Source organism: Phallusia mammillata, chromosome 1 (assembly GCF_965637545.1).
Source record: "Phallusia mammillata chromosome 1, kaPhaMamm4.hap1.1, whole genome shotgun sequence".
Taxonomy (NCBI): Eukaryota; Metazoa; Chordata; class Ascidiacea; order Phlebobranchia; family Ascidiidae; genus Phallusia; species Phallusia mammillata.
In genome coordinates, this window is record NC_137252.1 from 3,095,216 (window position 1) to 3,118,316 (window position 23,101).

The 23,101-nt window shown below is 38.8% G+C and overlaps 3 protein-coding genes across 6 annotated transcripts in view; 1 reads left to right on the plus strand and 2 right to left on the minus strand.

Moving 5' to 3' along the window:
- The window catches only part of LOC145212739 (myosin-binding protein C, slow-type-like), a 30,727-nt gene extending 16,811 nt beyond the window's left edge, over positions 1 to 13,916 (minus strand). Inside the window, exons 1-15 of one of the 3 annotated variants that reach the window (XM_080080987.1) lie at positions 13,672 to 13,916; positions 11,810 to 11,871; positions 11,636 to 11,734; positions 9,759 to 9,990; positions 8,920 to 9,068; positions 8,189 to 8,325; positions 7,508 to 7,633; positions 6,798 to 6,962; positions 6,026 to 6,198; positions 5,257 to 5,440; positions 4,812 to 4,903; positions 3,955 to 4,096; positions 2,028 to 2,152; positions 1,334 to 1,470; positions 330 to 465 (exon numbers count right to left, since the gene is read on the minus strand). In XM_080080987.1, the coding sequence (XP_079937113.1) occupies positions 330 to 465; positions 1,334 to 1,470; positions 2,028 to 2,152; positions 3,955 to 4,096; positions 4,812 to 4,903; positions 5,257 to 5,440; positions 6,026 to 6,198; positions 6,798 to 6,962; positions 7,508 to 7,633; positions 8,189 to 8,325; positions 8,920 to 9,068; positions 9,759 to 9,861 (1,669 nt within the window). In that variant the 5' untranslated portion in view covers positions 9,862 to 9,990; positions 11,636 to 11,734; positions 11,810 to 11,871; positions 13,672 to 13,916. The other 2 variants (XM_080080980.1, XM_080080993.1) reach the window with 2 other exon arrangements.
- On the plus strand, positions 12,406 to 19,400 carry LOC145212764 (uncharacterized). 2 transcript variants are annotated; one of them, XM_080081018.1, is made up of 13 exons: positions 12,406 to 12,499; positions 12,678 to 12,730; positions 13,355 to 13,424; positions 13,496 to 13,585; positions 14,135 to 14,257; positions 15,041 to 15,213; positions 15,546 to 15,695; positions 16,165 to 16,390; positions 16,767 to 16,941; positions 17,668 to 17,777; positions 18,025 to 18,181; positions 18,611 to 18,857; positions 19,207 to 19,400. In XM_080081018.1, exons 1-13 carry the CDS (start codon positions 12,486 to 12,488, stop codon positions 19,329 to 19,331), a joined length of 1,713 nt encoding a protein of 570 aa, XP_079937144.1. In that variant the 5' UTR covers positions 12,406 to 12,485; the 3' UTR covers positions 19,332 to 19,400. The 2 variants fall into 2 exon arrangements, with proteins under 2 accessions (XP_079937144.1, XP_079937151.1); XM_080081025.1 differs by having other exon boundaries at positions 12,690 to 12,730.
- Positions 19,401 to 19,675: 275 nt separating this feature from the next.
- Positions 19,676 to 22,634, minus strand: LOC145229692 (uncharacterized). Its single transcript, XM_080095029.1, has 2 exons — positions 22,174 to 22,634; positions 19,676 to 21,757 (listed from the first exon to the last, which is right to left on the minus strand). The coding sequence occupies exons 1-2, from the start codon at positions 22,503 to 22,505 to the stop codon at positions 20,263 to 20,265; spliced, it is 1,827 nt and encodes a 608-aa protein (XP_079951155.1). The 5' UTR covers positions 22,506 to 22,634; the 3' UTR covers positions 19,676 to 20,262.
- Positions 22,635 to 23,101: the final 467 nt, after the last annotated feature.

A 23,101-nucleotide genomic window follows, 5' to 3' on the forward strand; every position in this document is an offset into this window, starting at 1 on the left:
TGCCAAACCGACCAAATAAACCCAAATGAGGCGATTTTCGTAAGTGTTTTGCAGCGGTGAAGTATTTTATATCAAGACCTGTAAGTAGTGGTGGAATTCAGCCGGTTTGCACTGGTTCTATTGAACCGTCTCACGAAATTTTATAAGATCAGCGAACCGGTTAGCATTACTGGCTCCTGCCAGTGGAATTTTTGTAACAGAGCCGGTTGAAAAATGTGACATTATGTGATAGAACCAGCTGACAAAAAATTTAAATCCCACCATTGCCTGTAAGTATTCACAAAGCTGGTATTTACTGTAAACACGCAGCAGAAGTAAAGTTTTTTTACCTGAACATACAAGATGAGCTTCTGAACGAACTCCTCGAATCTGGAACTGATAAAGTCCTTCATCTTTGGTCTGAACATTCTTCACTTTCAACGTGTATTTGCCGCGAATCTTGGTCATCTCAAATTTACTTGAAGCCTGAAAATGTGCACACATCATAAAACCTTGATTAAAGTTTGGCAAACAACATGTTGGGGCCCCTTCAATGAGCTGCAGCTACAACGGAAAATATAAGTGCAAAATTCCGATAGAGAGCGTAAAGAGCACAGTTGTTTTAGAGTTCCAACCAAAATAGCCTTCCGTCAGCACTTTCACACAGTTTTGCTTTACCGGTTTTGTGATTATTTTAGTGCAATTGTGTTGTTATATGTTGTCTTTCGCGAAGGAAAATAAACTCAACTCAATTGTTAATGGGTTTTTTCGCCACCTATTGGTTAAACTTTTGTGAATTTAGTTTTTAGGTTCGCAGCTCCACCAGTTATTGTGTAATATTTCTGATTGAAAAAAATTCTCAATGCGGGGCACAAGCCAGTAAAGTGAAAATAACACTATTTTAAAGTAAATCCTGGCAAATTGATTCTGGGAATCTTTCCCTGTTCTGTTGCCATTGTTGCAACGATTTCCACCTCCCATAGTAATATTACACGGTTTGGCAAATCTTTATTTCCAGATTAAAATCAGTTGTCAGTTTTAAAAAAACGTTTTACTGTTTGTATCTTTCTTGCGTTTTTTATCTATCATTGCGTGTTTACAGTCGGTTTAGTCTGCTAGACTTTCAGTTGAGAAAAGATCATGTTTGTAAAGGAACTATTGGCTTTTTCTAATTTTAATTCCTTTTATTGCTCTCTGCAGACACTGAAGATGCTTATTTCAGCGAAATATATTTGTTTGTTTTTAAAAATTGACAACTGATTTAACCTGGAAATAAAGATTTCCCAAAATGTGTGATATTTTAAAGTAAGTTAGCTTAAATTAGAGTATAGATGACATAGAAAACCGTGTTTACCTCGATAGGTTTGTCATCTTTAAACCACTGGACTTCGGCGTCCGCATCAGTGTCATCAATTTCACACGAAAATTCGGCCGGTTTTCCTGCCCGACATTTTGCGTCTTGCATCTTACTTACAACCTTGATCGGTTTAGCTGAAAATCAAAACGTATTTGGATGATGGAGAGCAGGAAGTCTTTCATCCTTTCAATATATTAACAAGACAAAACACCTATTTAACACGTTCTGTTGTATATAAGTACTGCTTATAGATCATTGGGCATTTCGTTACCGGGCCGTATACTTTTTCAGGTTAAATGCTTTGAAACATTTTGTCCATGTATCCCTGGGATGATAAACTAATTTAGGCGTTTTTATTGCTGAATGTTGGTAGTTTATAAAAATTCAGTTTCAAAAACGGTCCGCAGTACAAAAACTTCCCTGTTATTGATCATAATCTTCTGTTGTACTGTAAATGTTGGAGCATTCCTGTGAACTTATTAGTACAGAAACTTACAAACGAAACCGGTTAATCGGGACAAAACACTTGGCAAATTGGAATCCCTATCAACCAGTTGCGTCTGCATGAACGATTACATGGGAATGTTGCAAACATTTACAGTATAATATTTACTTGTCTTAAAATACTTACTTGTCTTAAAGTAATAACTAATTCAAATCAACACAATAGCAAAGCCCTTTAAATTCTCACCGTTAACTTGTAGTTCAGCAGTGGACGTTGCCTCGCCAAACGATACTTTAACGACAGCTTTGTGGTCCGACAGTGAAACCTTCTTAAATGAAAGACTATGGATGTCTCCTGATTTAATGGTGTATCTGAAGCATAACGTTATAACATTATTTTCCAGTCAGGTTTGCGTGCATTTATAAAGGACGAGTTGCATTTGCTGTGTTGCGTTTATTTTGGTCTTTCTCGAGCAACATGGTCAAGTTTAAGGATAATACGATTAATAATTGGTAAGAAGCTTGTGAATAAGTATGGGTAGTCAGATTGTGTTGCAAATTACCCTGATGAAAAAGCCCTGTATTGGACGTCGAAACGTTGGATGACTTGTAGGGATGTGCCAAAACTGCAAATGTTCTGTTTGGTCGAGCACCGAGCATCTCACTTTAATGCTCGGTGCTCGGCCGAGCACGCTCGGCGCATTATGACGTCACAAAAAATCCCCTTTCTACGTTTTAGCTCTACAAGGCCTCTTACGTCACCGGCGGTGTTTTATTAAGCTGTACATGCCCATAAAGTACGCGTTTTCCACCATCGCGTGCATTTGAAAAATCATTCGTTTTTGTTCATAGACACCCTTTAGAACACTAGTTACATATGTTAGAAGTGCATGAATATGCAAATTTAACGCTCGGGTCAGTTTGTGCAACTGCTCGGCCGAGCACCGAGCATTAAAACAGTGATGCTCGGTACCGAGTGCTCGGGTTCTGGCTCGGCTCGGCGCATCCCTAATGACTTGTTTACATTTACCGGATGATCAAAGAAAAGTCTAATTGACAATTTATGTTGCATTTTATTTTATGTGCAGCGATGTATTAAGAAGGTGCCCGCAGTTTGAGTCAATACAATAAAACTGTTGTACACACGCAATAAACCGATGTTTCGACGAAAAAGGTCATAGCTAGTTACACAAACAGGTCATTTAATCTAGATTGGTAACCTTTCGTTATCATTCTAATTAAAGACAACTTAGCTAGTGTCACAGACACCGAGTCTATGGCAACGGTTGTGGTGCTCACATAAATAGAGACGGCCTAGCTACTTCCAACAGCTGCAGGGGCTGTACGACCGCCCCGCTCTACTGCGCATGCGCAAGTTGACCCCTGGGAGCGGGTTACAGCCGTTTCAGCACCGCGGCTTCGTGTGTGATGTCATAATGGGTGATTGGTGAGAGGATGATTGATGTGACAACGTATTGGACGCGCTGACGCTGTGCGCATGTTAAGAACAAGTTTTGCGTGCTACAAAATTTCCTAAGTATAAGTAGAAACGCCAAACACTTGGCTTATGTCTAAATAGGAAACCCAGTTGACAGTATATGCGTCTTGGAACCTGTATTAAGCTTAGAAACCGTTAATCTAACCTTACTGCAAAACCTGGCGTCGATACAAATGTATTATGGATATCGGGTTTCACAAACGAATCTAAAAGGACTTTTTATCTAAATGGGAATACTTGTGACAACAGCTTGATTGGGTATATGCTGACGCCTTCAAGGGCCCGGCTTGCTATGATTTATCTATGAATATGTCATGATCGCTGGTCTGCATGAACGGTTCAGGACTAATCCCAGTCATAAACTTATGTTCTTTTTAGCCAAACAGAAGTAGTGTTTTTGTATTATAGGCCAAGCGGAGATGTAGGTATCCAGATCTTTGATATTTTATTTGGTTTTAGTGGACTCATGTGCCCTGTGTATCACCCTGTTTTAACCCATGCGGTCTAACATAACCTATAACTTATGAGTACCTAATTTTAAACCTAGCGTTTTGCCAAGTGCCTATAGAAGCGTTCTAAAATGACTTTTTTTAATGCACAACTGAACTGTTAAGGGTGAGATTCGAACCATCAACCCATGTATCAAAAGTCACTTGACAGAATCATTAATTCCCACCTTCCGCCATTCTTGACCACTTCTCCGTTAACCGTCCACACAGGTTGAACTTCTTTGCTGCTGACAGAACATTCAAATGTTGCGGTGCTTTTCTCCTTAACCTCGGTGTTGACGAGACGATGTCGGAAACGTATGGGCGCAGCTGCAATGTCAGAGGTCGGAGGTTGAAGGTCATGGCTCAAGGGTGTACAAAGGTTTTCATCACATGCTTTTGTCTAGTTTGTAATTTCAAAGCAAGGATGCCTGCGGGAGTGACTTGCCGGTGAAGAAAATTGTTGTGGTTTATAAAAGTTTATAAAGTCAGTGACGATTGACGGGGAACATGCCGTTGGGAACAAGATCTTAAGGACACAGAATTGAGTTGCATCTGTTTGGCGTTTAGCTTAGAAAATCAATGTTACGGTTTAAAGACCTTAAGGAAAGAACCATCTGTTGAGAGGTATAGGAATTGTTTTTTACAAACTAAACTAAGTGCGTGGCCATTATAGGCGTGCACGTGACAAAAATTTAGGCACTTTTATAACATCCTTATAGCTTAAAAATTCCGGTTATTAGCAATCCACGTAATTAAAAATTCCGCTTTATTCCTTACTGAACCTGTTTTCTTGTTTTCCTTACTGAACCTGTTCAAGTACTATTCACCTATAGTCCATGCGGAAAATTTCAGTTAATAGCAATTCCCATAATTGCAAATTACGTTTCATTGTTTGCTGGAAGTTTTTCCAGTCAAGAAACTAAACTGCGTTCACATCACATCAAAACAGCTTGTGGGATAAATAAAACACTTAGTCTGACAATGGCCACAAACATAGTGCTCTTTAAAATATGACGCTACAATGTTAATTATGACATCATACCTGTAACTTTGAGGTCGGCACTTGACATCATATCACCCAGTTTTGCGGTGTAACTTCCAGTATCCTTCATATCCAGCTCAGTTATGATGAGTCTATAGTTACATATGACAGTTTATTCACAGAATACCAACAACATATCACCACTGTTTGACGACAAAACATACGGGAAAATTTATTCTTAAAATGTTTAGGGAAACCAGAGGAAAGGGTGGTGACGTTTTGACTTACCAAAATTGATGCTCTTTTGGAAAACCGTCACGGTAACAAGAGCGTTTTACTAAGTTAAGAATCAGATCAGATAATTTATAACTATTGTACTACTAATTTATGTATAAATATGTAAACGCATATTAGATTTTTGCGAAGGTTTTGGCTTAACGGTATGATGAAGTCATTCAGGTGTTCCACGATCATCTAGGTTAAAAATAAAACAAACAAACGTTACTTGTGAGTTTTTCCCTCCGTAACTTCCTGGAGACGACCAGTGGTCCCACGGACCTTCAGTGGTTGGCCATTCTTCAACCACGTGATTTTCTGACCCCGCCTAGATACGCAACACTCGAAAACACATCGACCGTGAACTCTCGCAGATTGAGATATAAGCTCCGATGTGAAGCTGAGCGGTTGTTCTGTAAAAAGAGTTAGGCTTATAGGCTAAGAGATTGTGGTTAAAGAATGAAGTTCAATCCAACCATTTATGTAACCAACAAAATGCTCACTTTCAAGAAGCGGAGTTACTATTGTATTACAATGAGTACCTTAATATAGTTCGCGTCTCTTAAATTTAAGTAAAAAAACTCGCATAAAAATTCATTCAGAAAACATTTGGTTATGGCTGTGGTTCTCAAACTGTGCGTCGCGACGCCCTGGTGCGTCGCTTTAATTTTCCAAGGCGTCGCAGAAAAGTTTTGTTTCGTGGCTTTTTGTTGTTGTATCAATAAACCCAACTTTAATAATAAGTTTCCTCATTAACTTTTATTTGCTGGTGCGTCGCAAGTCCAGAAAACTTGTCCAGGGGCGTCGCAACAAAAAAAGTTTGAGAACCACTGGGTTATGGTACTAAATGTCGACAGGGTATTCATACAGTTCTGCATTTATTTTTCGTTTCAGTTTTGCTTTGGTTTAAATCTAACACATAATCATTTACTATGCAATTTTACTTCAATGTTACTGATGTTGTTGATCATACTGGCCTATATATCAATAGTTTGTACCTTTAATCGTGAGAATAGCATCAAACTTTTCGCCTCCAATATCCAATGTATAAGTGCCGGCGTCCTCAGCATTTGCGTTTCTGATGATCAACTGGAAGACATTTCCTATACGACGTAACTCGTGACGTTTCTCGGCACCCGGAATTTGGACAATCTCACCATCCTTGTACCACCTGAAGTGAATATAAAACGTTGGTATAAACAGCTAATTGGCAGCTACTGTTAAATGCCCCGGTTAATATCTATACACCAAATATACTTCCAATTTTCATGCTTTATAACACCTTTACGTAGCGCGTTCGTTTTCGGCTTGGTTAATATTTTAGCAAGCTGCTGCAATTTTTTGTGCCAAACGCAATCAATTTCACCCAACTTGCTATATACCGTGATTTTAAGCACTGTACTCATAATGATAGACAAAGTCTTAAAAATATGGTTGTGTTTTGCTGAGATATGTCCGTTGTTTTTGGCATTATATTTTTGTTGCTTTCTTCCTTATTTGTAGCTTTTATGCAACGGCAACCTTGATTGTGGCTAACATTAAATATACTTAAGTATACTTCGAACCAAAATATGTCAGGAAAACGGAAAGATGATAAACATAGCAGTACATTTTGAGACAGTGGATTTCTACCACTCGGTAGCCAATTTTAGACCTAGTTTAGTAGATGATGGGATGGGATGAGGCAATTACAAAATTATACGGCGGCGATGTGTAAAAATGAAAAGAAAACTAGACATAAACAATACGAACAAACCTCATATTACTTACATCATTTGCCTATTGGGGCTGACATTCTCCAGGTGGATTTCAAACACAGCAGTTCCCTCATCATTGATGGTCACGTGACGAAGCGCTTTGAGGACTTTGGCGGCTTCGAACTCTGGAGCTTCGACATCAACTTTCTTGATGTTCTTCAACTTGTGTAGAATGTGTCTGCGAAGAAGTTGTAAGTGGGTATTTTTGCATGGTTTTGTTTCATGACAATTTAAGTGTAACGAGGCTAGAAAAAATCTAGCCTGTGTTGGAATTTGAACCCACGACAAGAATCTTTTCGGGCCTCGCGCTTTAAGTTCGGCGGGTTGATAGGCTGCGTAGCTCAGTTGGTAGAGCGCGAGTCCCGGAAAGACTTTTGCTGTGGGTTTAAATCCCACCGCAGGCTAGATTTTTTTAGGCTACACCTTGCCATATGGTGAATGCTTGGTGATTTACCGGCTGATTCGGTACAGCGCCTGTAGTAGGCCCGGCGTACTATGATTTCTGTTTAGAATTATTTATAAAAGAAAGTTTTTATGTAGAACAAGATATTTTTAACTTGAGATACCGTATTAGAAAAAAATGGAAAAAATGGAATTGAAGAGGTTTCTTCAATTAGATGTGGGATCACATAATTAATAAGAAGAGCGTGAAAAATTTGATTCTAAAGCAAAAAGTCATATTGTAAACATAATAAAAGTTTAGAAAATGTTGGACTTGGCTACCTAAAATCATAGAATCCATATTCCATACAAATCCGTTCATAATCTTTTGGTTCAGCAGTTTTCAAAATCTCCAAGACTTCTTTTTCCCTCTCCTCCGCTGTTTGCTTCTTCTTTTGTTTCACTTCTCTGCAAAGAAACAAAATCATTTCGGTAATACGTTACGCTCATTGGTATATTTTCTTTGTCTAAAAAAGATCGGACATTAACGAAACAAAGCGACTACCACAACCCCTATACTTAGCAGCAACTTATTTCTACAAAACAACCCCCCACATACCTTTCACTTTACAAGCATCATTCACTCCAGTTAGATTGGAGTATCAAGGCAAGCCATTGTGAGCTAGTTTCTTCTGTGGTTTATGTCCAGTTGTTGCATCGCACAGACTTGGCGAGGCATGGCTTTTTACCCTGATACTCTCAACGTACTGAGGTGCCGTTGAACGGCTACACTAACCAATACGGCCGATCTCTAGTCACTAGCTGCACTGTTAGACCTTATATGTCGAAACAGTGTGCACTGTCTGCAGCTAAGCATTTATTGGCTTGATGCATAAACACGACAAACATTCATAGTTTTAAATGAAGCCAGGTGTTAAATAAATTTCTTCTTAAACCAGTCCGTTTGCAAAATACCTTTACCAGCTTTGCGATGCGGTCGGAGTATAAGGCCCGACTTCTTACCTGTGTTTCAGTTGTGCCTTGAAGTTGGTCACATTTTCATTGCTTTTCTGGATTTTCACTTGGAAAGGACAAGTGATTTCACCGCAATCGTTCGTAACCACCACCCGGTACTTTCCCATGTCTGCAACTCGTGTTTTCTGTAGAAATACATTGAAATTGTCAACAAGAAAAAATACCAGGTTTAACGAAGTCTTGCACTTAAATTATGAAATTACTTAAAAAAGAGCTCAAAAATATCCATGAAATACAGATGATGGAATTTGCTTGGTGCATATTGATGATTGCAGTGAAAATTTCGAAACTAGTTTGAAATCAATTCAGGTCGGTTTGCTTTCTCATAGAAAAAAGTTAAATATTTAAAATATCCAAGAATTACAAATGTTTGGATTAACTCGTATGTCACATACAATTTACGCTAGTCGGTCTTATTTATAACTTTACACACGTTCGAGGGTGGTTAAAATGATCGAGACATTTCAACCAACCTTTGCAGCCTTGCAATATTGCAAAGCAATCACACACATAAAGGAGAGTTCATGCAGCCTTGCATTGAGATTAACAAGCTGCCTTTAATAAACTCCCTATTACGTTGGCGCCCTTCTCGTGTCTTATGCATGAAGCCAAGGCTCTGTGCCCTCAAGCAGCCGGCTTTTCCTTCGTTTGATGTGTAAAACAATAAAAGAGAGACACAGACGAGTAAGAGCAGATGACGACCGAGTATGTCATCGCACCTTTATAGCCATGGTGCAGATTCCAGAGCCGGGGTTCGCCTTGACTTCGTAACGCCCGCCATCGTCGAGCTGCAGCCATTGTCCTTTTTTCCATGACACTTTTGGAAAGGGAGAGCCCTCAACTGTACAGCTGAACACCAAACGCTCTCCTGTAACACAACACAATTGTCTTTTGGTGATAAATTGTGTTCTGATAAAAAAGCTTTAACATGTTTGGTCTTGTCTTGTTTTAAACATTCAGCAGAATACCAGAGATGGGAAAAAATGCCTAATTCCAGTACATCACACTGTCAGCTAAGTTGCAATTGACTTTACAACGGTTATGCCGATAGAATTGCTTCGTGATTTTTCATAGATTAATTTAACCTGACGAAGCTGGTTGCAAGTGCGGCTCTATTGCTAAGTTTGTCATTGCTTTGATACCTTGCACCATTAAAACACTAAGGTGTTTTTGCTTTGTGTCAGGTGTAGTAGATATTTGTGGCGTGTAACATCTTGCATGCATGAAGATTGCAAATGAAGTAGTCCTATGGGCATATGCGGTAAGGTTAATACATGTCACTGGCCACTCCATATGGAATAAAGTTATAAACTAGCAGGCTGCGACAAGACGATTTTGAATGCTTCAATTTTCTTTACTCAATACGTATACAGCAAACCTCGTTTAAATCAGGTTAAAAAATCAGGATCAACTTAAGGTACAAATGATTGGTAATGTGGTAAGACTTTAACTAATCGACATCGCCTAATCCGGATAAATTATGTATTCCAACCGGGTCAGGATTGACTGATTGTTATTCCCAGCTTTGGAAAATACTTCAAAACTTTCGGTCCAATACCTTCTTTTGCGTTGCCATCCACAACGGGTTTCAAAAACTTCGGGAATGATTCCCCTTCTTCCTCTATCGGTTGACGAAACTCCTTAAGCTGCCCAGTTGTCATGATCGTTGATCGTTGTATCCAACCACCAGTTTATCTATACACGGATTGCCAGCTGTTGTGATTGGCTGGCTTGCTATCACGTGTCATACAGTCCAGCGGTTGGTGCACGGAATAGAGTTTTTCTATTTGCTGAAAGAAAACACAAACTTTTTTTGAAACTGAAATTTTAGCGTGGACCTGCCTTCAAAAAACTATCCTGGGGAACCACGGGCAAAATGTTTCAAAGCACCTGACCCGAAAACGTATACGGCCCGGTAACATACTTCTCGCGGACCAGTACCGGCGGTTGACGACCATTGCTTTATTCGACCAAAAACGCATGCGTTTAGGTATTAAAGGCTGTCGATAAGCCTACGTTTAAAAAACTTCTCTTCTTCTTTACGAAGCAAAATTTAGCATCAAGAAATGATTTCGCTATTGTATAATCCATCCAACATCTTTCTAATGCACATTTACTACGGTTTTTCAAAAATACACAGCGCCAAATGCCCAAGCTCCCTTCTGTAATCAAACCCCATCAAGACACTTGGAAAGCGAAATAATATTTTTCACTTCTGCAACAGATATAACTAAGTTCATGATAAAAAATACAATTTAGAACCACCTTCTTTCAAATACTACCACGAGCAAATTATACGAGATCTTCCAGTAAAACGTCTTGTGACAGTTTAAGCAGTTAAGTTAATGCTGTTCGTCTAGCATCCGACAGTCAGGCAAACTACTTGCAGGCTCCATATGCACGACGTGCCGGCTTTAAAACCCTCAAGGGACCGACCATTTGTCTGCCTATATATGGGGCGTGCGTGAAAGGCGTGTGGCGGCCAGCACGTAAACGATTGTTTTGTCACAACTTTCAATTGTTATAATTGTTAAACTAAATCCCCGTTCCACAATGCTTATGGGTACTGGAGCTCTTTGGTTAGTGCAGGTGCTGTGAAATTATCACACCGTAAAGTTGCCCTTCAGGCATCAAAATTCTATCGGGGTCCTAAGAGGTTTAGTGTCATAAATAGCGATGAAGTAACGAATATGAGACAACGCCTTGTTATAATGTTGACGTTACGTTTTGGAAACGGTGCAATTTTGAAATTGCGAAACCACTCCCTACGGCCAAGTTTTTGAGCGAACCAGAGGAAATTTGTCAATAAACGTTGATTTTCACATGCTTTGGCGGTCAATGTAGGCGAATTTGTTAGGTGGTCGGGAATAGTGCGTAACGAAACATGGGATCAATTATACTGTCGTAATTTGTTTGATAGCAATGCCAACGTACAACTTTTTGCTGTTATTCAGCCGAAAAACTTTGATCATATCAATTTTGCTCAGCGTTGTGAATATATCCAAAGCATGTGAAAATGCGATTGCTAAACAAATTTTATGTAATTTAAATTTCGTATTTTCCTTCCAAAAAAAATCCAAAACGTTCCAACACTCGTAGAATGTGCAACCATTTCATACAAATTATTGATTGAGTTTTTGTGTACAATACAACTCAAAGTCGTAAGCGTGCCTGAAAATACAGACCCGACCTCGAAATCCGGTTAAAACCCAAAATTTGTTGAAACAAATCACAAATAAGGCCCAACATATGATTTACATACATGAAATTACAGCACAATTGTAGCCTAGTGTAAAGTAAGGCCCAAACACGGCAAGAAAATCATGACCCAATTAGTCTGATATTCCCACACAAACTTAATGCAAAACCTCTTAGCTTACCTCTTAATTTAAAAATTAACATTTATACTAATACACAAACTATAGCAATACGTACCTCACATACTTCACATGTCTTCCAATTAATGTCCACATAAAAGTGTACAGTCAGTGACAGCATTGTATTGTTACTTCTCTTGGTTGCCGAAATCATCCTCTACCCACAAAAATCTCATTTTTCCTGACTATGCACATTTGTATACGATAGATTAAACTTCTGCTTCTATATTACCTAAGATCCAAATTTGTTATCTGTGAGATTTCTGCATTCAGGACTCTGTGGTTCTTGTAAGCCTGTGTAAGTTTGAAAAATAAAAACACGTATTGGTTTTTATACATTTTTACGTCCAAAACTTTTCCCCTTTCATTTGTTAGCACACGAACACGCTTTTGCTGACATAAGTTCTGCAACAAACGGTCTACTTTTCTGATAATTTGCCTACGCTTTTCTGCAATTTCCAACAACCTACAAGTTTCACTCACCGCCATTGCTGTACAATGTCACAATAACTGATTGTTTCATAACAAAGGAAATTAAAATTTGGCGCCGAATTTTTAGGTAATTTACAAGGTAAGTAGGGGACATACAATTAAAATTTTAATTGTGCAGTATTTCTGTTAATAAATTTGAGTTTATTAAAACGGATTGCAACAAAATATTCAAACCAGTTGCAATAAAAACGTAACAGTGTTGGACAGTCATCTTTCAAAAGCACAATTATAACAATATTTTTTGATGGTATTTTCGGATGCAACCTTTCGGTACACGTTGGAATGTTAATGACTCAATTGTAAAGGCGTTAAGTTTTAAAGTAAGTCGTTTCTTTTGCATGTGAAGTGGTTGGTGCTTGTTTTGAATTGAGTTATAGTTTAGTTTTTGTTTAAGAGATAATTTTCATTTGTTCACTATGTTATTTATGTGGTAAGTTTTATTTGAAGTAGGCTATTGCTGTCAGGCATAATGTGTAACCAAGTACTGCTCATCCAGCAGTTTTATTGTAAACAATCGATGTTTCGACGTCCTATACAAGACGTCTTCATCAGGATAATGACATAACTATGTAGGCTAAGTTATATATATTGCGAGTAACATATTAAAGTTTTATTTTTAGCGTTTTTCTTTGCTTCCTTTTTGGAAAACGAGTATTTGGAGGTAAGGACGACCTCTTTTTGTTTTTACAACCTGCAGCTTTGCAAAATTGATGGAAACACACCTTGATATTAAATATTTTATGCCAGTCTGTTTTATCTGTAGTATTTAAAACATGTGAGGTTCAAACCAGCATTTTTGTTCCTGGGCTATTCTGTTCTTTACAACAGTTACAACACCAAGTTTCAAATAATCCCTTTTTTTCGGTAGAGCTACTAACACTGAGCTTCACCTTTGGCCCGACCTGAGAACTTCTGGTAGGTGGCGCAAAAGAGCATAGGCGTTTATGGTGCTGACTCAGCAATTATTCTTACCATAAACCCAAATTGCTGTAACAGCACCATAAACGCCTATGCTCTGTTGCGCCACCTACCAGAAGTTCTCAGGTCGGGCCAAAGGTGAAGCTCAGTGTTAGTAGCTCTACCCTTTTTTTCATCCGCAGCCATCTTGGTATTTTAATTAAACCATATACGAATGCGCTTTGTCCAACTGTGTTCTCTGTAGCACATATACGATGCGAGGTTTAAACCAGCATTTTTTCTCTTTTTTGTCTCTGTATTTTTTGCAACACCCAACCAAATTTTATATAAACGCAGTTTTAACTTTATATATCACGGTATTTTTCAGAATACAGCGGCCAGCCAATAGAATGCGATCCTCCCTGCAACGAGTCGACGACGGTCTGCACCCAATACTTGTAGGCTAATAACCTCGTGCACGTTTTTTGTAAATCTTAACAATCTGCTGAAGTATGTTTGTGCATTTCAGGGGTGATTTCACCTGCTTAATTGTCAATATTTCTCCAGACCAGAAGTGCGTCCCCAAGTGTCGCGATCCAGAGGATTGCCTCGAATTGACGTAAGAAAATAGTGTCGACAGTTATATTTATTTTTTTCAGTGTTAATTAATGTCAGCATCATTTTTTACACGCAACTTTTACTTACTTATCCACACAATGAAAGCGGTTCGGCAACTTGTAATGATGGCCGCGTAATCCTTTGCTGTTTTGTTTAGCGAAATAAAAACTAATTTAAAAACCTTTCATTGCACAACATATCAACTGTCATCCATCTTTTTACGTTTTTTTTCTGTGATTAAAAGCCAATGAACGATAAGTAAGCTGCAGACATTGCACACTGTTTTTTCTTTATAAGGTCGCATCTGTGCAGCTGGTGACGAGACCGGAGTTTACCTACTTTATATAGGTGTAACTTTATATAGGTGTAACTTGTTTGAGGTTTGCGTACTTTATATAGGTGTAACTTTATATAGGTGTAACCAATTATAAAAAGAATGCCGCAGCCTAAAAAAGGTCGAAAAACTCTGTTCTAAGCCACTTGCTACGTGCAGAGGCATAAAGGTCTGGATCGTTTTGCTGTAATCCTGTGATTTTTATGTTTAATGTAGGAATGGTGAAACGATGTGCAACTATGGGAGAATGGTTCTGCACTTCTGTGATTCCCAACCTTGTAGAAACGGAGCGACATGTTCGGAGAGGAAAAATCTGATCGGGATTAATGTTGGTTTCAGGTACAGTTTTTAACCATGTTGTTTTCACTTTCGTTCACACTTTTAGCTGAGTTTATTTCGTATATTTGATCGAACAGAAAAAAATATAAATTGTTTTCTAAGTTGATCGTTGGTTTGAGCTTTACAGAATTGTGCTTAACAAGGGCCCATGCCAGTTGTAGAGCCTAATATACCAAAACACTTAAAAACCTAAAGATCCACATGCTTTTTATTAATAAACGGTCAAATAGGCATGTTTAACATAAACAATTACACATACATCTACTCTAAAATATAATTTTGTTGCAAGCTGTATCCTTCGTAAGCTTTCCCCTTGGTGAACGAACAATTTAAATAACTGATCCGTCGTTTCTACGTCTCATTACCAGTTGGTGGTTTACTACCATATATAAAAGCTATGCTCAAGGTTGCCATCGACATGGACCTCGAAATAAGGACAACCGAAAAAATAGACTTTCATACCATCGCGTGTCATATTATTTGCCAGAAACAATCTCTTCCAGCAACTTCTTGTTCTTAGAAAATACTTCGTCCATCTCACGACAGCCCAGGTCTAGGTTTACTTTCACTTTTAGCAGGGACTTGACTAGTAATTGTTGAAAATAAGACAAAATAAGGACTCAAGTCAAAAACAAGGACAGTTCTTAGAAATATGTACAATAACTTTTTCTAAGACATTGCTCTCAAAATAAGGACAAATCTTAGAAATAAGGACGGTTGGCAACCCTGCCTATACTTAATCGTCGACAAGAAATGTGAAAGGCTTTACTCTTTTTCCACCAGGTGTCAGTGTACTCCACAGTGGGTTGGGGTGATTTGTGACAAACCGAAATCCGATGCTTGCACCCCTGATCCATGTCAGAACGGGTGCAAGTGCATGCCATCTTGTAGACACGAGAGAGGTTATCAATGTGTAGGGGAAGAAACCGGATACATCGGAACCAATTGCGACATCGGTAAAATACCTGTAATATTTTCTATGGAACTTAACAATTATATTTTTAGTCTATTTAAGAATATGTTACAAAGTATCTTTCAACCGTCGCCTTTAGGGTGCTTTAGTTGATTTTGAAAGTGTAAATTTTCAGCATACATTTATCGTAAAACTTTGAGTTTGTAAAAATGCAATTAAACAGTAGTTATAAGTGTAATTGGTCGTGAAGCTCACGATGTATCTCATGTTTGATTCGTAAACACTTCTTAGCAACACAAGATAAACGGTAGTTGTTGTCATAGAATACAGTAGGACGCCTAAATAGTAAATAAGCAACCATACATTTAATTCCAGCTGTTCCATCTGTTGACTGTGGTGAAAATGAAATGGTGGTCGGAATTTCCAGGGCTTTTTACGAAGAGTTTGACGGTTCAATCGAAAACAGTTTTATGTTCGCCAACCCGTCAGCAAATCAACAAGTGCAGAGCGACGACCAATGCGCAGGTTAAATATCACGTGCTTTATGGGTTAAACGTGTATTGTAAAGTAAAAACTTACATAGTAAAACTGTTTGGTTTTAAAGTCGAAAAATTTGAGTATTGTTTTTCAACAGTTTATTTTGTAAAACACCGAACATATTTTGTTCTCCATATTTCGTTTACTTAACTGCAAATGGGATAAGATAGTTGCTGAAGTATTTCAATAATAAAGCAGGTAGCCTTTGAGTGTAATGTCATAACCAGCATTTAGGAACCAGCATGAGTAACAGCGTGGTGACCGACCGATCTGTCTTCACTGATCAAATGCACAAAAATACTCAAGGCTGCCTATATACATGTTTCGAAAATAAACGATTTCATTGTCACTAATCTTCTGCCGCACTTACGTAATTTGTAAATGTAGTTTTTAACATTTCTTTGGGCCAGTGTATTTCCTACAAAACCGGTTGTTTGTTTTTAACTTCTCATTGCAGCCGAGATTTCCACCAATGGCGATGTCCAACTAAGAATAAGTCTCCCTTTCATCGGTCAATGCGGTACCCGAATGGGAAACGATTCAGTAGCGGGAGGAATCGTTTTCGAGAACCGGATCTGGATAAACCGAAACACAAATTTGAAAATCGATATGCCGGTTCCGGTTCTCGATTTCAGCTGCGTCTACGCGCGTCAGTACGATATTATGTCGTCTTTAGAACCACTGTAAGTGTTTGTTTGATTGTTATGTCATAAACCTAAAAGATTATTTATACTACATTCGTTTTTCCATAATGTTGTAAGCATTTTTTTCTTGACCAATATTTTAACAGTCCAGGTAGATTGGTGATATCATGCATTTTGCTAATAACAATTATAAGTATGTTTGGTTGGCAATCGGCCAACACAATTTTGAAATAATTTGCTTTGTGTCATCCTTTTCTTTAAATTGAATCCAAATTTAAATGGAAGTATTCTTGCCATTGAAGGAACAGATTCAGTGCCACTTTCATTAATTTATTTTAGGTATACATTTGCCAGTAGAACAAAACAGTTTCTTGAATGTAACCCCGTATATCAACCAGCATGTATTTTGTCACAGAACCGACCCAAACGTGGTGAAAATAGTTCGAAGTGGAAGTTTCGAAGCGAACGTTGAAATGTGCAAGATTTCATCCTGTCCACAAAAATGTCCAACTCAATACCAAGTATTGAATGAAGCTGTTTACACGATTGGTGAAATGATACATGTTCGCATAAATGTCGAAACTAATCAGGTATGAAAACAAGCGAAACCGTTTTTAAAATTGTAAATTAACCGGTTTTAAACGCTGCATATTCAGTGCTTAAAGAGCTATACTGTTTTTGCGTAATCTGTTGGAATTTAAAACAAATTTATTGATTAATAGATTTTTAAAGTGATTCCCATCACTAATAATATTGTAGGGAAAATTTGCCTTAAGCACGAAAAAACTTGTTAGTATTATTTCCAGAAAAACATGTCCAAGTCCTAATTTTTTATCTCCGATCTGCAATGTCAAAACATTGACTCATTAAATTTGTTGTTACAATTTTAATTGTTTTTCTTACTGCATCTTACAACAGGGTTTTCAAATCTTTTTTTTTTTGCTTCCGAAACTCTTAACTACCACATTGGCAGAAAACACCAAAACAAAATAAAAATCGTTTACACTAATAATGTTATGTATTTCACTACCTTGAAGATAAAGATACATAAGATCAATAGACCTTTTCATCCAGTGGTGGGACTCAGTCGGTACGCACTGGTTCTATAGAACCGTCTCCAAAAATTTTTATGAGATCAGCGACTGAAAAATATGACTTTTGTGGTAAAACGGCTGACAAAAAATTTGAAGTCCACCACTGGTTCTAACATTGCCTCGCACACCCTAACACACTGTTGCTAAATTCTCACGTCCGATGGTAAAAATGGTGTTTGATAGTTTTGGCAAAAGTGAAAACTTGCGTAATTCTTCCAACAGAAGCTACTTAATCAGCCCGATCTGGTTCTCACTGTGGAGGACATCTTCCTCTCGTGTTCGTCCGACATTTTTATGCCTGAATTCGCACAAATCGTCGCTGAAACTTCTAGGTAAGCTTCACAATTAGAGGTAGCTATATTATGTTCTGTTGATCTGCAAAAGACTGTAGACTTGTATTGTATCCGACATTACTTGTTTAACCTATTCAAAAAAGGAAAAATTTTAGTTTTGTTGTATGGTAATATCGTTTAATTTAAAGGACTTTAAACTTAGTTAAGAAAATTTAAAAACATTGCTTAAATGCTTTCATACATTGCATAACGTACAAAACAAAACGTTTCGTTATATTTATTGCAGTTGTCCAGGAAATCCCGGTTTTCCTTTCTCGGTCACTTCCGGACAAATCGCTTCCCCTCATTCGGTTTGTCTTTCCTTCCAGGTTCCCAAAGCGGCCAATTGCGATTTATTTTTCCTCCATGCAAGACTTTCTCTCTGTGCTGCCGTTAATGTGAAGGTAAAACGTCACTGCGAGTTTTTCTTGGCACTGTTTCTAAAATATTCCATAAAATATATTCACATTACATTTTTCTATTTCGCACACTAACATGTTTAAATTAAAGGCATAGATAAGACGAACATAAATTCATAAATAAGATCGGCCCTGAAGCGTCTATGCCGACCCACAATCACGGCACACTCGTATATAAATCATATTACGCCAGGCCCATTTAAGGCACCAGGCGGTCACCAAGCATTCACCACCATATGGCAAGGATAGGCTTGAAAAATCTAACCTGCGGTCGGATTCGATCCCCCACGACAAGAGTCTTTCGGGAAGATAAACAGATTCGTGTTTGACGCAAAAACATAAAAAATGAAACAAGCAAGGCGTTTTTATCAATTTATAAATTCATTAAACCTCAACCCAAATATGTTTTCACAGTCGTGTGAACATCCGAACTTCGCATACTGCGCGTCTCGCTCCAAGCGCTCATCCGATGATCATGACGTCATGAGTAATGACGTAACTTACACGTTCATCGGCCCCATCCACATTCTGCGAGGTTCGAGAGGGCGAAAAATCGAACAACTCCTCATCGATGGTCAACCCGGGAATGTGGTTACGTTTACGGACGATAAGGATCCGGACGATTATCCTTCCACTCCTCCGACAAACAGGCATAGCGGAGGTAAGTAAGAGTTTACTTATTTCAACGAGCGAACATTTTTCCGAAACCACTTACGGATGTTTATTTAATTTAGAGGAACTAAATCGCAAAATATTTATTTGTGGATCTTTTTGTGTGCAAAATTTACGCAGGTACAGGCCGTGGTTTAGACATTTTTACGTGATAATTCGTGTGATTAAATGTTCCCGTGAAATCGTAAGAACTACATAAAGCTTGTGTTACATTTTATTGTACACGTTTCATCAAATTCAGTTTTGTAATGACTACTTAACGCTTGTTCACGTCTTGCATCACTAAGATGGTCTGAGATTTCGTAGATAGTTGTAAAATAATTTAAATTGTTTTTCAGATCTGATGAGAGTTTTCCTCGTCTTGGGAATATGCGCAATCGCTACGACGAGTTTCATTATTTTTGCTTTTTATTTCATTCGTCGATGGAAATCAAATCGCCGCACGTTGGCGCTAGAGACCTAAACACCGTCGTTGTCAAACAGCAAAGTTCCTGTTGATGGTTTTGCTTGCAAATAAATAACAAACTTTGTAGTTACGTGAGATGTTTTGATCTGAACGTATTTATATCAAAGCACACAGTTTAGGACAGCAAAATGAGTTTATTATTGAGTTGTGTAATATCAGTTCAGAGGGATTGCTAGTTTTGTCCTTATTTCGAAACCGGTGTTCGTGTTACGAGAGAAAAAAATTGAATTTGATGCCATTAAAATATATGTCTGTGTTGTTCTAAAACTGGCCTGTAATGACTTTTTAAGCCTCAAAAGGTACAGGATTCTAACATTTTCAGACCAAGTACACAAAAAGTCTTAAGTTTAGATTATTTATTAGGCTTAATAGGACATGTTGGCGATAGTTCCTGAAATAAGAACTTGTAATATACGCACAGCAGTGGCGAAGTGTTAAACGTCCTAAAATGGCATTTAATTCCAAGCTTCGTCAAATTTAATAAGATTTGTACCACGCGACATGCAAATGGTGAGACGAATTTAGTACAAGCAGTGACAGGAAAAGCGAAGACCTGATTAATCGATAGAATCACAGTGTTAAAGAAACATACACAAGATGACAGGATAGGAGGATTGGACAATTAAATACAACGACAAGATAAGTTAAATGACAGATTGAGGCTAAGACTTTAGGATGCCTGATTAAACGAAGAATAAATTATAGCACAGTATTTTCAGGTAAACGGTAGAAAAAAGGATAAATGTGGGAATGTGCGCAAGTTAGAAAAGTGCAAACGACAAACTAAGGTAAAAGGTACAAAACCAACAAATAAAATCGGAATGGATATCTCAACATTTTCTAGAAAGCGTTTTAACTAAATAAAAATCTGTGCAAATTACAAAATTATTTTAAACATTGTTTTTGGTTTGGGGAAACCCCGAGATGATCACATGACCGGAACGGCCTGCTGCTCAAGATAGGTGTCGCTGCGGGCACCGAGCTTCGCCAGACGTTTGTTCTCCCGTAAAAGTTCGTTTTGGACGTGCTGCGTTTCGTTGGCGGCCCCGCGGAATTTCCTCAACATCCATTCAGCAGTGCTCCGCTGGTTCTGAGCGCTCACCACTTGGGCTTTCGCCTTAATAACTCTTTTCCCTATATCTTTCTCTTTGGCATCAACCTCCGAGACGCACTCCCGAATTTTGCCGGTGTTTCTCGCTTTAACCTTCACAAGTTGCTGTTCGAGCTTTTGTGCAGTTTGCTCTAAACTCTTGCGGCCATGCTCGTTCTGCCTGCACTTCTGGTACAACTGATGCTCCATCTCGTTGTCGTGCTGCACAATGCGAGTAAACGTACGCAGAAGATCCTTGTTGCGGCGTTGCACAAAATCGCGGTAATTCTGGTCAAACGCCTTCTCCCAATTGTCTTGTCGTTTCTGGTTATTCTCGCGAACCGCGCTTTGGGTCTTACGAATCGCCACTTGCTTTTTCACAGCGTGCGCTTGGACATTCCTCTGGTACTCCTTCCTCTGTTTATCCAGCTCCGCAGCCTCCGCGGCTTCTTGAAGCTTCTTCTGCGCTGCGATGTTGCTCTCAACCAGATTCCGGTTATCAGTAACGCGGCGGTCACCTTCACGGCTTCGTTCCAGCAGATGGGATTTGTTACTTGCCAAAACAGCACTGGCTTGCCTTCTTCTGTTCTCCGAGGATCGGTTGATGCCGTCGGTTTTGCTCAACTTCTTATTTAAATCCTCATCATGCTGCCGGGACTCGCTGATGTATCTCTGAGCCTGAACGCGCTCTTGCCTTTTAAACTCAGCATCGGCTATTTTGCCCTTCAAAGACTCTAAATTCATCTGCATGGCTAAGTTGGAAAGTTCCTTTGCGAGATGGAAAGTCTCATTTTCTTTTCGTTTGAGCCGATCCTCGAACTCCTGCGTCATCTTCCGGATTTGGCTCTTCCGAAGCTCGAGCTCCGTCGTCTTGGATCTGTACTGTCGCTCTGCATCAGTTACCACCAGAGCGTTCTTCCTCATCTTATCCTTGGTCTGTTGAAGATCCGAATGTCCTTTGGTGATTCTCTGCTTTGTTCTGTCCTCTTTTGCGTGCGCAGCTTCGGAGCGAATCTTCTTCACTTTCTGGAGACTCTCGTTTAATCTCTTCTCTTCGTCTAGCATCTTTTTACTCATGGACTGCTCAAACTCTCTCATGGTCCTCTGTACTGCTCTCTTCTTCTTCGTTACATCTCCCTCCACCCTCTTTAGCTCCCTCTCCTCCTGCTTGTGCTGCCACATGTGATCCTCGATGATCTTCATCCTTTTCTCGAACTCCTTTTGGTCAGCCGCGATGCGATTGGTCAGCGCCACCACCCCCATTGGCTCCCGGTCGGATCTTGGACCACGTGGTGAGACATTGAGAGCTTGAACTTTGTAGGAGTGCGTGTATCTAGAACAGGGTAAAGACATTGTTAATTTAAGTTTCGCTTTGTAAGAGCACGTGCGTAATTAGAAAGCCTTACGTCCACGGTTTGGAAAGTCGCCTAATCAAATACGAACCTACTAGAGCTTGCTATAAACAGAAAACGTGTCTAAAAGCTTAACTATTCTATATGTAGACACGTAAGGACAAAATGGATGATGTCATAAGTTATAGCAAAATGGGATTGACGATTACAATATACAATAAGCTGTCTGATAGCTTTGATTTAATAAGATTAAATTTGCCTTGGGTTGAAAAAGCGATTTTGTCAATACACGATTTTATTTTATTTTTAATAATTAAACGATTTGCTATCAATGAACAAAGAGGCGTGGATAATAGATGGATAAAATCTTAACATATATCAGTTTCATATAACTTACCTGTTGGAATCTAGGAAGCCAGCAGGGCCGAGAGTTCGGTCGTATTCCTTCAGAAACCTGGCATATGCAACTCCACTTTGTTTAAACTCATCATCACCAACCTCCGGCCCGAATCCAGTGGAAGATGCCCGAGGACTTTTTGGCTCTTTTGGTTCCGACTTCCCAAACTGAGGAAGAGTGACGCTGCTTGGCCGGTAGGTGGTAGCATAACGGAATGTAAGTTTAGGTTTAATCTCAAAAGGAAGATTGGTGAGTGTATGATATTCCGTCGTCGCCTTGGGACCACGATCCAGATAAGGGACGTTCATTCCATGACCAAGATGAGACGGCATGTTTATCAGTGAGAAACACAAAAACTATTTCCTATTAAAAACTTGGTAGTATGAAATTGTATCGGTTAGGTTACTTTTACATTGGCTTAAAAAAGAAATGCTATCATATGGAAATGCTTATGGGCTTGATTCGGTATAACGCATTCAATAGGCCTAGCGTACTATGATTTCTAAATGAGTATGCCGTGATCGCTGGTCTGTATGAACGCTTCAGGGCTTATCCCTGTACGTATGTATATTAATCTTAGTCGAACAATAACACCTCACATAAAAATTGTTTTAGTAGACGAATTGAGGTTGCTTTGGAGTGTTTTTAAATAGTGGATAAAAGCGTGACAACTGACATAAACTGAAACAGTTACCAACTCAAAACAATATGACGTTTTTTTAAGTTGCTTCATTTATTTCACAGTTATGTCAAAGTTTAATCGCTCTTTCGTCTGAAAGAAACAGTTATATCCGTGTCAAAATTACGACTGTTACCCGAAACGAGTTTAACACGCAAGCTACTTCAAACACACTGAAGTGTCCACCATTGTCCGACAATAGCGTAAAACAACTAATGTCAAACCCACATTCCTTCCGCACAGACTGTA